The sequence below is a fragment of the Xiphophorus couchianus genome, chromosome 19 (assembly GCF_001444195.1).
Source record: "Xiphophorus couchianus chromosome 19, X_couchianus-1.0, whole genome shotgun sequence".
In the NCBI taxonomy this organism is placed as follows: Eukaryota; Metazoa; Chordata; class Actinopteri; order Cyprinodontiformes; family Poeciliidae; genus Xiphophorus; species Xiphophorus couchianus.
The window spans coordinates 24,289,031-24,302,506 of record NC_040246.1 but is presented as its reverse complement, the minus strand read 5'-3'; the positions used below and the strand labels follow the sequence as shown (position 1 = coordinate 24,302,506).

Here is a 13,476-nt window from a genome sequence, read left to right as displayed (position 1 = left end):
AAAATAGATAAACTAGACTCTAAAATCTGAAACCTCACCATGCAATGCATTCTGGGAAATGCTGATGGACATTTTAAAGTCCATTTCTGATGTTCAGAATGGTGTTAACAAACATTTCTGACACCTAGCAGAAGCTCGGAGATGAGATTTGAAGCTGAGCTGTGATTTATGTCTTGAAAACAGTTTGAAGAGAAATCAAACGAAATAAAACATGGTTAACAGATCATGGGCCTCATGCATAAAAGAGTGCATAGTATTCACACTAAAACTTTTCGTACGGAGAAATTTAGAAAACTGTGGAGCACAAAAAAAAATTCAAATGTATAAAGCCGTGCGTACGTACATACTGTTAAGGAAAAATTGTTATTTTTAGTCCTTGATACAGTTAATCTTAAAAGGTATATGGAACACTCTTATTTGGAACAGTTTTGTGTCGAGCATTTGGGATTGAGCCAGATGGGTAAGCATTCAGAGACACAGGAACCAAATGCTGATTAAGGGAGATCTCTCAATGGGACCCCCACTGTGAGGCCGGGCCACAGGCGAAGCCATAAAATTAGCATTTTCCTTGGGAGACAGAGACGTTAGATTTCTCAGGTATCTGTGAGGTCTTATCTCAGGTCGTTCTGTACTCAGAGTGACCGTGGGAGCCACGGGGGTCAGGGCCAGCTATCCGCTTCTTTGTCTCGGTAGAAGGCAGATGGTCCTTTGATCTTTGCGTAGATCAGGTGGAGTTTCCAAGTTTCTCTGAGTGCTAAGGGAGTTTCCAGTTGGTCAACAAGAGGAACGCCTAGAATGCATAAATTAAATAGGAAAACACCCACTCAGTATAAAATTTAGTGTCACCACTAAATTGACAGAGAGCGGCCACCATTTTTGCCTTTTTGCATTGGCTCTCTCTCCAAAGACGTCTTTGCTTTTTTGTGTCTTTGTTTTGTGTTTGTCTGTCTTCCCCTTTGTCTGTCTTTATTGTTATGAGAAAATGCATATCTCTGTTCCTCTGCAGCTTTGTTGTTGATTGCTTTGTATGAGATTAAACTCTGTGATCTGTGACGTCAACACGCAGTGTTGTGGTTTCCTTGTCGCTGCACGTCGCCCACGGAGAGCGTCACTCGCCGAGGATCCTGGGAAGATTAAAAAGAGGAAAGAGCCAAACGCTTTGTCTAAAGTTAACGTTAAATTAACCTCTTTTTTTTACAATACCTGTGCACCTTTCCTTTCTAAATCGAAATTTGTGGAAAACAGAGCAGCTGCTGGTCCTCCTGTCGCCTCCATAAATACCATAAATACATTTTAATGTAAATTAGTATCAATACCCAGAAGTCTGTCGCCATGTGAAGCCGTAACCATGGCAATGCCCTTGTTTGTAGCAGTATAAGTATTTATTATAACATGTTTTATTTTAAAGGTGCTTTCAGTTCACATAAGGTCAATTCACAAAAATTTAAATAATTAATTTTAATGACAAAACAACTCCAAATGAATCCTAAAGATCTCAGAGCAGATGCTGTTGGAGCAGCAGAGCGTTCAGCTGGGATTTCAATGTTTCTTCTGAATCCAGGAATCATGAGCAGAAGTTACATTTACAGAGTCCAGATGATTTCTGGCTCCACTGGAGGACAGCTGCAGCTGGACCGGTACCGGTACCTGCTTTAACAGAGCTGCAGGATGATCAGTCTGGATGAATCTAAACGATCAGAAACCAGCAGATCAATCTGATCTCTGATCAATGGCTCCATGTTCTCCATCAGAGCCAAAGCTCCTCAGGTAGCAGCTCACCTTGATGCAGCTACTGATATACCTGGGATTGTCTCCACACCTGATCACCTGATCAATAATCAAACTGTTTGATCAGCCCTGGTTTCTCTCTAGTGAGAATAAATAGATGCATTCAGACGATGAGTTTCATCTTTATGAGAAACAAACTGAGCAACATGATTATTTACACTGAGGTTTTCACATCCTCTATTTCTATTTTCTTTATTTTGTGTTAGCTTATTGTCTGAAGATAAATGACAATAAATGTGGTTCAGTTTTATTGTTAAAACAATAAAATATTAAACTCCTGAAAAAAATCATTGGGTTTGATGCTTCTTATTCTAAATAACTGAATATCATCAGATTTCAGTGAATTTAGGTGAGTTTTGACACCTTGAAGTTTGATATTGTCCACAGAAAAAAAAAAGTGTAGCTGCCGCACATTTTCACAGCAGGTCAAGTTGGGTTTTGTTACACAAGTTTTCACTCCACATTGATTTATATACATGCCGACTTAAAATAGGGACATTTTTTGTGTGTATGCACGCTTTATACATGAGGCCCCAGATTTTGAAAATCAAATTCCAGCCTTAAGAGCAGCATGAAGGCAAATCTCCTTCATCTAACAGAAACTTGGACGAGATTTTAAAGCTGAACTGTGATTGTAAAGATTTGAGTTTTTCTGTGTTTATTTTGGGTCTCCGTGTTGTCCTGTCTTCCCTTTGATTGTTCCCAGGTGTGTCTCGTTCCCTGATTACCCTCTGTGTATTTAATGTCACCTGTGTTTCTGTGTCTTTGATGTGTCCTTGTCAAATCTGTCTTGCTGTTTGCTCATGTCTCAAGTATTTTCCTCCAGTTGCTAACAGAATCAAGCCTTTGCCTTCCGCTCATCTGTGCTGCCTGGTATTTGGGATTTTGGAATTTGGTTTTTGTTTATTTCATCATTAAATCATCACTTCCTTCACTTTAAGCTGGGTCCACCGCGTCTGCCTCACCACCTCACACCACTTTACTTTTTAAGTCATTTCTTTATTGTTATGCAAAGTTCTTCCTGCTGTATTCCTTGCTGAGTTTTTAAGCTACAGGTTTCCTTATTGTTATTTCCTGCTGGAAAATTGGAGCCTGTGATGTTTCCAAAGCTGAACCCTTTGTGCCAGCCTGACAAACAGCACATGTCCTCTACAGGTTGAGCGGGATCCCTGCAGTGTGCAGCTCTGCGCGTCACCAGGTCGCTGAGTTCAGACCAAAGTCCAACCTGACAGGAAGCCAGAGCTGCTCTCCCCACCTCAGTCTTCCCTCCGCTCACCATCATGCTGCAGAGTTCTGCTGGAACTCCGGGCCGACCGGGGCTCCGGCTACAGGTCGTTGTGTGTATGTTGTTCCTGTGCGTGACACCTGCAGCGCTTCACCCCCAGTGTTTGGACTTTAAGCCACCCTTCCGTCCAGAAAGAGATCTGGAGTTCTGCATCATGTACCGGGAGTTTGGCTGTTGTGATCGCCAGAAGGACCAGGAACTGATGGCCAGATATTACCGGATCATGGAAAACTTCACTGAGAAGGGCCATGAGAACTGTGTGGGCTTTGTGTTGGAGCTGCTCTGCCAGGTAAGCGTCCAGGACAAAGGTCAACTGGTGCAGCACGTAGGTTTTCATCTGATCAAAACATGCAGATTCTTGCATAACATGAAGCACAGCTCTGACACGTCTGCAGAATCACACTGCGTTCATCTTAATACATTACAAAGCCACTGAAACTTTCTTTTACAAACTGTGTTCAAAAGAGAAAATAAAATTGTATAAACTACACACTTGAATGATTTGGATTTCTGGATTTACATTTTGACGAGAAAGATCTATGTTTTGTTTTGGCCAGAAATTATGAAAAAGAACCTGCATAGTCAATGACCTAATCTGTGTGGCCTTAAATTTGCCCCCAATAATAAAGAACCTCAGTTATTTCTGACAAGAATATGTCATTTAAGTTCAGTATTAAACGAGTTCCAACTACAGAGTATTGCCAAAATTAGAAACACCCTGTCCAGGCGTTTTCCATGCTGGAAAACTTATCCATGCATTTGTTCCTTCCAGCCTGGACTGCTGTAATTATTTACTAGCTGCATTCAAAAGCTTTCAGCTGATCCAAAAGGTTGCAGCAGGACTTCTGACTAAAGTTAAAAACAAGATCATATTTCTCCTATTTTAGCTTCTCTTCACTGGCGCAGTGAGAAGCAGTCTTAGAGTTGAAGTTTTGCGTTCTCCACATTTCCAACATTGCCGAGCTCTTTCTACGTTGTGGCATTTACTGAAAATTTTGTGCAGGAAACATCAAATTCTGCAGGCAACTGTTGGGACAACACAAAGGGCCTTCCACGCAATTCTTAATTCAGATATCTAAAATTGTAATTTTGACTAGTCATAATTAAGTCAAAGATATCTTAAATTGTTATTACGGATGTGTCCCGTCAAATGACAGATCCACTGTCGTAATTTGAGATCTTGAAAGTAATTTTGACTCGTCAAAATGTAATTGAAGATTTCTAGAATTATTATTCTTATTAGTCAGAATGTAAATGCAGATATCTTGAATTACCATTCTGGATAGTCAAAATGTAGTTTTGTTCAGTCAAGATGCATTTTCAGATATCTAGAATGTAATTACGGATCGTCAGACGAAACCAAATTTATGTTACATCGGCTTGCCATAAAAGGGGAACGTCTTCTCTCCACTGTCACCCCCTGCTGGTCAGTAGGAGTAAACGGTGTAAATCAGCTACTTGATGTTCTGCTGGGTTTGTTTGGATCTAAAACTTAATATAATTTGAATAATTAAGTAAACTTAATGCACTGTTTAATAACTCGGATCAATGGAAATATTTGTGTGACTGAATTGTTTGTAAATAATTCAGAGATATTTTGAATGCTTTCAAAAGCATTTGATGATTAAATTAAAGGTTCCCTGCAGAACCTCTCCACCATTCTACTCTAGAACCTCTAGGAAGCAGCAGTAATACTGGAGTCTGGTACTAAAGGGTTCTGTTAGGAACATTCAGACCAATCGGCTCATGACTGACATTGTTATAAATATTTTAGCTTTATTAAAACCCTTTAACCTGCACCGGAATGCCCACGTGCAATTTTTCCATCGTATTTTCAGGGACTGAGATTTAAGGGTTTCAACTCTGCCAGTGGCCATTATGATGCTTTTATTGGGCAGCCTAGAGCGCCCCCTTTTGATTGACACCACATTCCATCAATAATGTTATGAAATGGCTTTTCCCGAGCCAATAATATCCAGAGAGCGACTTGAGCTCATTTTGACATGCCTGTATTCTTTCTGGAATATTTCCAGACCCCCCACCTTCGTATCGTATTCTAACGATACGGGTTAGCGTATCGTTAGAAGGGGGGGAGCGGACAGACGGACAGCGTATTGCAAGAAGGGGGAGGAGGTCTGACTGGATGCTAACCCCTCTGCTCCCCCAGATATGCTATTGTATTTATATAATTATAAGTAATTTCCACAGAAGGTGTGGTCCAAATGGCCACTTGGACAACACCTGTACATCCTCAGAAATAGACATGTCCAAAATGGCATTTCTTTTTGTGCTGTTTTGATCAGTCTTGAAATCCATGAGCAGAATACTTTATTCTAGACATTTATTATATTTTCCAGTGCATACATTCAACACTCAATGCGCATTTACAAGAAATAAAAATGAAAAATCTGGGTGAAGCAAAATTTTTCAATTTCTTTTGTGTTACAAACATAATAGCTACAAACTACTTACAGTTAAAGAATTTTTGACAGCAAAAATAGAAAATGTAGCTTGTCATCTTCATAAAGAGACCAAGCTTTTGCATGAACTCCATATTGTTCAAGAACAGCAGCTGATTTCATTTGGGTTTGCCTTTTCAGCCGTTTTGGGGGATTTAGGGGTCGAGGGTTAAGGGGTTGATCGTCCCTCATTTAATCAGTTTTCTCCATCTTTTGATCCCAGGAGTGTTCACCGTTTGCAGCTCACCTGTTTGATGCTGAGGATCCCAGCACCCCGCTCCGGACCATCCCAGGCCTCTGCCCCGACTACTGCTCCCAGTTCTGGAACCAGTGCCGCCCAATCATCCCTTTCATATCAGATTACACACCTTTAAATCAGGCCAAAGACGATCAGAATCGTTTCTGCAAGCTTCTAGAGCTGGATGATGCTGATTATTGTTATCCTCACCTACTCAGCAATCATAAGCTGAACCAGAACCTGGGCCGGGTTCAGAAAGATTCTGATGGTTGTCTGCAACTATGTCTGGAAGAGGTGGCAAATGGCTTGAGGAACCCACTGGCTATGGTTCACGCCAATGACGGTACGCATCGGTTCTTTGTTGCAGAGCAGGTGGGGATAGTGTGGACTTACCTCCTTGACCGATCCAAGCTGGAGAAGCCATTTCTGAACATCACCAAGGCGGTGCTGACATCATCATGGGAGGGAGATGAGAGGGGCTTCCTTGGAATCACGTTTCATCCCAAATACAAATACAATGGCAAACTGTATGTGTACTACTCAGTGGAGGTTGGCTTTGATGAGAGAATAAGGATAAGTGAGTTCAAGGTGTCAACCAATGACATGAATCTGGTGGACCACACGTCAGAGCGGTAGGTATGGACTGGCCTGCACTACAGAGTGGAAAGCATCTGAATTTTAATGTTTACAGAATAAGACTTATTTTTTATTTGACCGTTTCTCTAAAGGGTAATTCTGGAGATCGATGAGCCAGCGTCCAATCATAATGGAGGGATGCTGCTCTTCGGGGATGATGGCTACCTGTACATTTTCACAGGAGATGGTGGAATGGCAGGAGATCCATTTGGAAAGCATGGGAATGCCCAGAACAAGTAAGTACACAATGGTGCAATGAGGCCATGGTTAAAGCTAAACTTCATAAAGTGTAACTCTGGGGATGTTCCAGGTCTGCCCTATTGGGTAAAGTTCTTCGAATTGATGTGGACAACAACGAGAAAGGTCCGCTGTACAGAATCCCCACAGACAACCCATTCATCCACGAGCCTGGCGCGCGCCCAGAGGTCTACGCTTACGGTGTCCGTAACATGTGGAGGTGCTCGGTGGACCGGGGGCATCCACAAACCAAAGAGGGGAAGAGTCGGATCTTCTGTGGAGATGTCGGCCAGAACAAGTATGAAGAAGTTAACATCATCGAGGAAGGTCGTAACTATGGCTGGAGAGCGAAAGAGGGATTCTCCTGCTATGATAAGAAGCTGTGCACCAACAGCTCACTAAGTAAGAATGCTACATTACCCTCCTTTCAGATATATCTGCACTGTTGGCAGGAAGGATTAGATAAGCTATGAAAATGTTTAATTCTCTAATGCAGCTTTAATGCAGCTGCAAATTGAGTCACACTGACTCTCCATTCAACAACAGAGAGAAAAACATTTGCAGCGATGTGTGGAAATTATGATTATGATCAAGTCAATCAACTAATCAATTAGACAACAACATTTTATGCGGCCCTCAGGTTCTCTGGCAGTCCGTTCCACATACCGGGGCCTTAATATTGGAAACAAGCCTCACCATCAGTGTGAGTTGAGACTCTGGGAACTGTTGACAGTCCAGTGCCAGAGGACCTGAGGGTCCACAGCTTTTAATCTGTTGCTGTTCAGTCTGGTCATGATGAGGTTTCTTCACAGATGACGTGCTGCCCATTTACGCCTACCCTCATACGAAGGGCAAGTCGGTGACAGGAGGATACGTGTACCGAGGCTGTGAACACCCCAACCTGAACGGCATGTACATATTTGGAGACTTCATGAGTGGGTGAGTTTACCAGGCAAACTTCACAATGAGCTGTGAAAACATGGAGATAAAAGTTTGCTTTGGCGCTCGTATCACCTGAATATATAAAGTTAACATCAGAAAGGAATCAGGGACGTAGACCAGCCTTATTCTAACCTTTTATATCATCTAAAATCTTCTGTAGAGGTTTGAGATGCAGCAGGGAATCAGTCTAATATTCATTGTGAGATTTTTGCTTGATTTAGGCGTCTGATGAGCCTAAAGGAGAATACGAACTCTAGAGAGTGGAAGTATAATGAAATCTGCATGGGAATGGGCCTGACATGTGCCTTTCCTGGACTCATCAACAACTACTATCCGTACATCATCTCCTTCGCTGAGGATGAATCTGGTAACAGATTAACTCAACCTTAGCCACAGGCTGCTTTTCACAGTTTTTAGTGATTTACTGTCTTTTTATGGGTCCTGCAGGCGAGCTGTACTTCATGTCCACAGGAACACCGAGCGCCACGGCTCCTTCGGGAGTCATTTATAAAGTAGTAGATCCGTCAAGGTGAGTCACGTTTTTCTCTCGTCATTAGGAGAATATAATCTTCCTGCAGCGTCCGCAGAATAACTTTCCTTCATGGAGATGTAATTCTTGGAAAGGGATTTATCAGAGACAAACATCCTTTGATTCATTTTTGACCTTTGGGGGGAAATCTGTTATTTGAGCTGGAAGTTACAGTTCCAAGCGGTTTCTGTGTTTCAGTGAAACTAGAATTGAGTTCAATGTTTCAGATGTCAGCTCAGTCAAACTCAGCTCAGACATGGTAGTCCTGTTATCAATATGGCCTCCTCTCTGGTTTCATTCAGCTTATTAATATCTATTGAATACAAGAGAATTATGCAAGTTAGCTTTTACACCTTAGCTTAGCATGTAGGTATGCTTGACAAATTTGAAATCAGGATCCAATGTCAAGCCAATGTTCTTCTGAGACTTTCATAATTTCCCAGTTGGTCTTCAGGTTTAAATCATTACTGAGGAGAAAATGTGCTTCTTAGTTTACACAGTTACATTCTTAAAAAGTGAATAGATTAACTATAAAATGGTCATTACATTTTCAAATACTGCCAAAGTAAATTTTCCATTTTAAAATGATGAGGCTCCTCATTGGTCTTTGTACAAAAACCTGGTTCAGTGACTCGTGTCACGTCCAGAGTGGGATGGAAAGTCTGTTCTGTCACCATGTGGCATTCTTGAAACACTTTCTCTGCCTGGAATCGTTTAGTTTCCTGAAAAGGATCGTGTGAGATATTGTCCTTGCTAAAGTGGAGACCAATGGTGAGCAGAATATAAATATAATAAAGGAAAAAACTTACACAAAATCCACAAGAACAGGAACAAAAGAACTTGTAGATTTTATGTTCAGCAATGAATCGTTTCAATGAGGAGCTTCAGAACTGAGATGTTATGAGTGACATGGAGAGTAGGTGAGGCTAATCAGAGGGATGAAGAACAGCTGGGGAGAATCTCAGCAGGGAACCGAGGGAGGAGACTCGTTAGAGAAGAGGAAGCACTGAGGCTGCTGAACCAGAACAGTTCTGTCCTTGTCCTTAAAGTCCTCACCAGGTTCTTCTGAAGTTCTGTCGGTAACAGGCTGGACAATCCTTGTCCTCCGGCGTCCTGCGACTCTCAGCTGTCTCCTTGGTCCGACATCCTTCAGTCAAACAGCTGAATCTCCTCCTCAGTGCAATCAGGGTTAGGGTTACAGACGCATCTAAAAGTTGCAGGACTTTGGCCCTGCAGGCTTTCCGCTGGTCTTCGGGTTGGGATGAAATGAAACAGTCATCAGAAAATCAGCTTGGTTTCTATGTCATCCCCAAGGGATGCCTGACTGTTGTTGTTGTTGCACCGCCTTCCTCCCCCCTTCTCTTTCTGAGAGGGGAGATGTGCCACCAGCTCTCCGTCTAAAGGGTGAATTGAGTTTCCTAAATCTGCTGGGGTTTAACCTGGTCCAGAACTGAAGTAAACTCAGTTTAAGCTGGCCTGTTCAGAAAGATTCGCCTGGTTCCTGACGGCCTCCGTCCAGATGCTCCACCCTTCTTCCCCCTGTGGATTAGCCAGACTCAGCAGCCTGCAGCCAACTAGTTTCACACCTGTTAACGGTCAACTTGCTCTGTTTACTGAGCCAGGTTGGTTTTAGTGACTCGGGTGAGTCCCAAGTGTAGGGTTAAGTATTCTTATAAGTAAACCAATATAAATGTAAGTATTTTACTTTGGGTCTTATTCAATTACTCAAAATGTTTAGATTTCATTCTTTAAAACTTTTATGCTTTGAAATAAGGAATAGTCTCAACTATTTTTTATAAATCTGCAGGCTGGAAACTTACTTCCTCTACTTTCCAGGAAACCTACTTCCTGTTTCATGACTCTCAATGTCTGACTATGATTTCTTATGATTAGATAGAAAAAAGAAAACTAGAATTAAAGCAAAGTTTGCAGGGGACATAAACAGCACACACAGCCAGATTGATTTTATGGAAGTTTAAGTCTACTGTTGGGTCTAGATGTCACTTGTGTGATTAACTTTATAGGTAACTTCATGTGTTGTTACTTTTAAACTGAAACCTCCAGCATGGGGAAGTGGGATGATCTCGGGTTTTCTCGTTTTGCAGTAAAAACATGCAACACAACATAAAATTAGATAAAGTGTTTATCATTCCCTGTTCCAAACAGGAAATGCATACACTTATGTTGACTGATTTTAAAAAGCTTGGACACTTCAAGACCTGATTGCTTTGGGTACAGATGATTTTTCCATCTGTTGTTTATAATCCTGGAAATGTAAACCTCAGTCCAGAGGAAGAAGCTCCAGATGAACACGGTTCTGTTAGGGTTTTGGTTCTGGTTCTGATTGTGGAACCTCTGAAGACAACGATGCAAATCAAGAAAATGGCAGCCCGTCTGGACCGTCGTCTTCATCAGACCGCTCTTTAGCGGCACAATGTCTTCAGTCAGAGGCTTGTTCAGATTCGCTGTAAGCGCAGACTGCTACAGAGATCTTTCCTACAAAACATTTCTGTGGGAAAGATCCCTTCATTCATTCATTCATTAGAAAAATTAGTGACTTACAACATTTCATTTCTTGTTGGGATCAATGAGGTATTTTTGAATTGAATTGAATTAAAGGCATGTTGAGGCGTTTTACACGCTGCTGGTATTTTGGAACTTTATTGGTGAGATTTGTGAACATTTGAAGAACATTGAGTAGTTATGTACTGTCTGGGTTTTAATCAGTGTTATGGTTTCTCTCTGTTTTGTATTTTAAACTTTTTGCATAATTTATGAAAGGTACAGGAGTGGAAAATTAGATTAGTCAATAAATGTTTTAGATATTTGGCAATTATCAAAATTCTACATAAATACACTAATAAAATGTACCAGAAGAAGAAAATTCCTCTGCTGGATTTTGTTTGCTCTGAATGATATCTGTGGGAATCACTGAACATCAAAGAGCAAAAATATCATCTTTATTATTTTGGAGTTCATTCATTCTGTCTCTGTGCTCCACCAGGTCCGTTAACCGGTTCAGGACCAGAACCCCTCACTGTAAATTACTTTGAGAAATAATGAGATTTGCTTATAAAAACAGGCTTTAATGTCGAAAAATGATCAAATGTTACAAGCCGTACATGTCATCCAAATGGGTCAGAACCAGAGTTACATTCACCGTCCAGCGCCGGCCCACTGAGCTCAGCTGATGGACGGAACCAAATGAGGCAAAGATTAGAGTTTAGCTTTTTATTCTTCTCTACGATCTGTCCCCTCCCAAAAGGGAAGTCTAATCAGTTTCAGTCTGTTTACATATGACTGCCGACAGACACTCATAAACATGGTTGTGTAAGCTGCAGCGCCTGTGTGTGTAAGTAGATAGACGAGGCTAAAAGAGAGGAAATGACAGAATCCTTAACAGGTATAAAGTATTTAGTTTCTGTTGCTTTTCAGACGCGCTCCACCAAGACGTTGCCACTACGAACCTCTTCCTGTCAGAGTCAGAAGTAACCTCATCCAGTTTGTTCCACAGGAAGGTAAGTCCACCTTCAACACTAATAGAACCAAGCTATTTCATTCTGCCTTTAATATGTTTTTCTAGCATGTACTATGTTTGTCATCAGCTTTGATTGGGGTTGAATTGCCAGCCGAAAACACGTCTGAAGCCGAACCCACAAGGACCTATGACTGGCTTCTGGACCTCCTGGATCGTCTCAGTGAAAGAGGACAAGTCCAGACCACCCCTGCTCCGATCAGAACCACCAGATCACCCCAAAGTCCAAAGAAGAAAGGCCGCAGTCGGAAGGGGAAAGGCAGGTCCAGAAGCATGTCTGAGCTTCACAATGGAGTGGTGAGACTGGTCAGGGATGAATTCTTGCATGGAGACCGTGGACGGGTGGAGATCTATGTCCACGGGGAGTGGGGTACCGTCTGTGATGACTTGTGGTCCATGAAGAATGCCCAGGTGGTCTGCAGACAGCTGGGATTCAAGTATGCCCTAAAAGCAGCGAGGAATGCTGAATTTGGAGAAGGAAAGGGACTGCGGATTCTCCTGGATGATGTTCATTGCAATGGAACAGAGTTCAGCCTGTTGAACTGCACACATGCTGGAGTGGGACACCATAACTGTGCCCACTATGAAGACGCTGGAGTGATCTGTGGGAACTCAAAACCCTCTGCAGAAGCCTAGAAGTTGGCAGCAGAAATGGAGAAATACTTCAAAGTAACCAAACTAAGTGCTAAAATCAGGAAACCCTGAAACTCAACAGATCCTCCAAGGCTCATTAGAGGGAAGAAATTCTTCTCAAGTCATGACGAAATACTTTGAATCGTCAAATTGCAACTTGTTCAGCAGAATAAATTCATATCAAGTCATCTTGAGGTTTTAGATAGAATGTGGATTCAGTTCTTTTACTTTATTGAACGTGCCAAGTTACAATAAAATTACAATAATGCAATACCAATAAACATTCAAAGCAGTGGGTTGAAGTATAAACTTATTAAAAATCGCTCAAAATGATCTCATCTGGTTTATATTATGAAAGTATACCTTCATTCTACTTCCTGATAATGCAATACATCCAGTGATATGTTAATAGCTCTAATAGTATCAACTATGAAACATTAATGTTGATGCAAACAATGATGTAACATAATGCATAAAGACAGTTTCTCATATTTAGTGTAAACCAGAATTGTTTAATGTTTGGACATTTTTTAATTCCAGTCAAACTGTTTCATAGTTTCACACCACAGACTGAAACGTTAAAACTTCTTGTGGTTCTGATCTTACAAACTTTGAATTTGTATTTTCCTCCGATTTTAAAATCCTTCTTTTGAAAACAATTTTTGAATGTTTTCTGGTAACTGTTCATTTTGTGTGTTTTAAATAAGGCACACGCTGTAAATTCACCAAATCAGTAAGTTTTAGTATCTACAATGTATAAATGATGGATTTGTGTGATCCAGGTACCAAGCTTTTTAATTCTTATTGTCCTTTTTTGCAGTTTAGTGGTTGTAATGAATTTGCATAATTATTGGTCCATACATCTGCACAGTAACTGAGATAGGGTGAAACATTCAGTTCAAGACATTCAACTCATAAATGCCCTATGCTGAGATCCACCTTAAATCCACTAATGGTCCACCTTAAATCCACTAATGGTACAAACGTGATGGTTCATATCTGGGATGTCTGTGATTATCAGTTCTTGTTTCAATGTTTTAAAAGCAACTAAAGAGGAAAAACAAGCAACTGCATTGACCATGTTGAGATCATCTTGTAATATTTAATGTTTTAGATCTTAGAATAAAATTTCTGCTTTGGTCAATCACCACTAATATTGAAATGAAAGTCTGCTTCACTGTTCATTTTATTGGA

At 41.1% G+C, this 13,476-nt stretch overlaps 1 protein-coding gene across 2 annotated transcripts; it reads left to right on the top strand.

Moving 5' to 3' along the window:
* The first annotated feature begins 3,024 nt into the window (after positions 1-3,024).
* On the top strand, positions 3,025-13,444 carry hhipl1 (HHIP-like 1). Of its 2 annotated transcripts, XM_028001703.1 has the most exons (10): positions 3,025-3,362; positions 5,756-6,402; positions 6,499-6,642; positions 6,717-7,045; positions 7,456-7,582; positions 7,807-7,952; positions 8,033-8,114; positions 11,550-11,632; positions 11,720-12,331; positions 13,244-13,444. In XM_028001703.1, exons 1-9 carry the CDS (start codon positions 3,069-3,071, stop codon positions 12,283-12,285), a joined length of 2,418 nt encoding a protein of 805 aa, XP_027857504.1. In that variant the 5' UTR covers positions 3,025-3,068; the 3' UTR covers positions 12,286-12,331; positions 13,244-13,444. The 2 variants fall into 2 exon arrangements, with proteins under 2 accessions (XP_027857504.1, XP_027857503.1); XM_028001702.1 differs by lacking the exon at positions 13,244-13,444 and having other exon boundaries at positions 11,720-12,615.
* The last annotated feature ends 32 nt before the right edge of the window (positions 13,445-13,476 follow it).

Excerpts from the sequence above, each read along its gene's own strand:
- hhipl1 (XM_028001703.1), top strand. The coding sequence starts at position 3,069 with ATGCTGCAGAGTTCTGCTGGAACTCCGGGCCGACCGGGGCTCCGGCTA. Across the intron at positions 6,643-6,716 it reads CATGGGAATGCCCAGAACAA|GTCTGCCCTATTGGGTAAAG; the intron begins GTAAGTACACAA and ends GGGATGTTCCAG. Across the intron at positions 7,046-7,455 it reads GTGCACCAACAGCTCACTAA|ATGACGTGCTGCCCATTTAC; the intron begins GTAAGAATGCTA and ends GTTTCTTCACAG.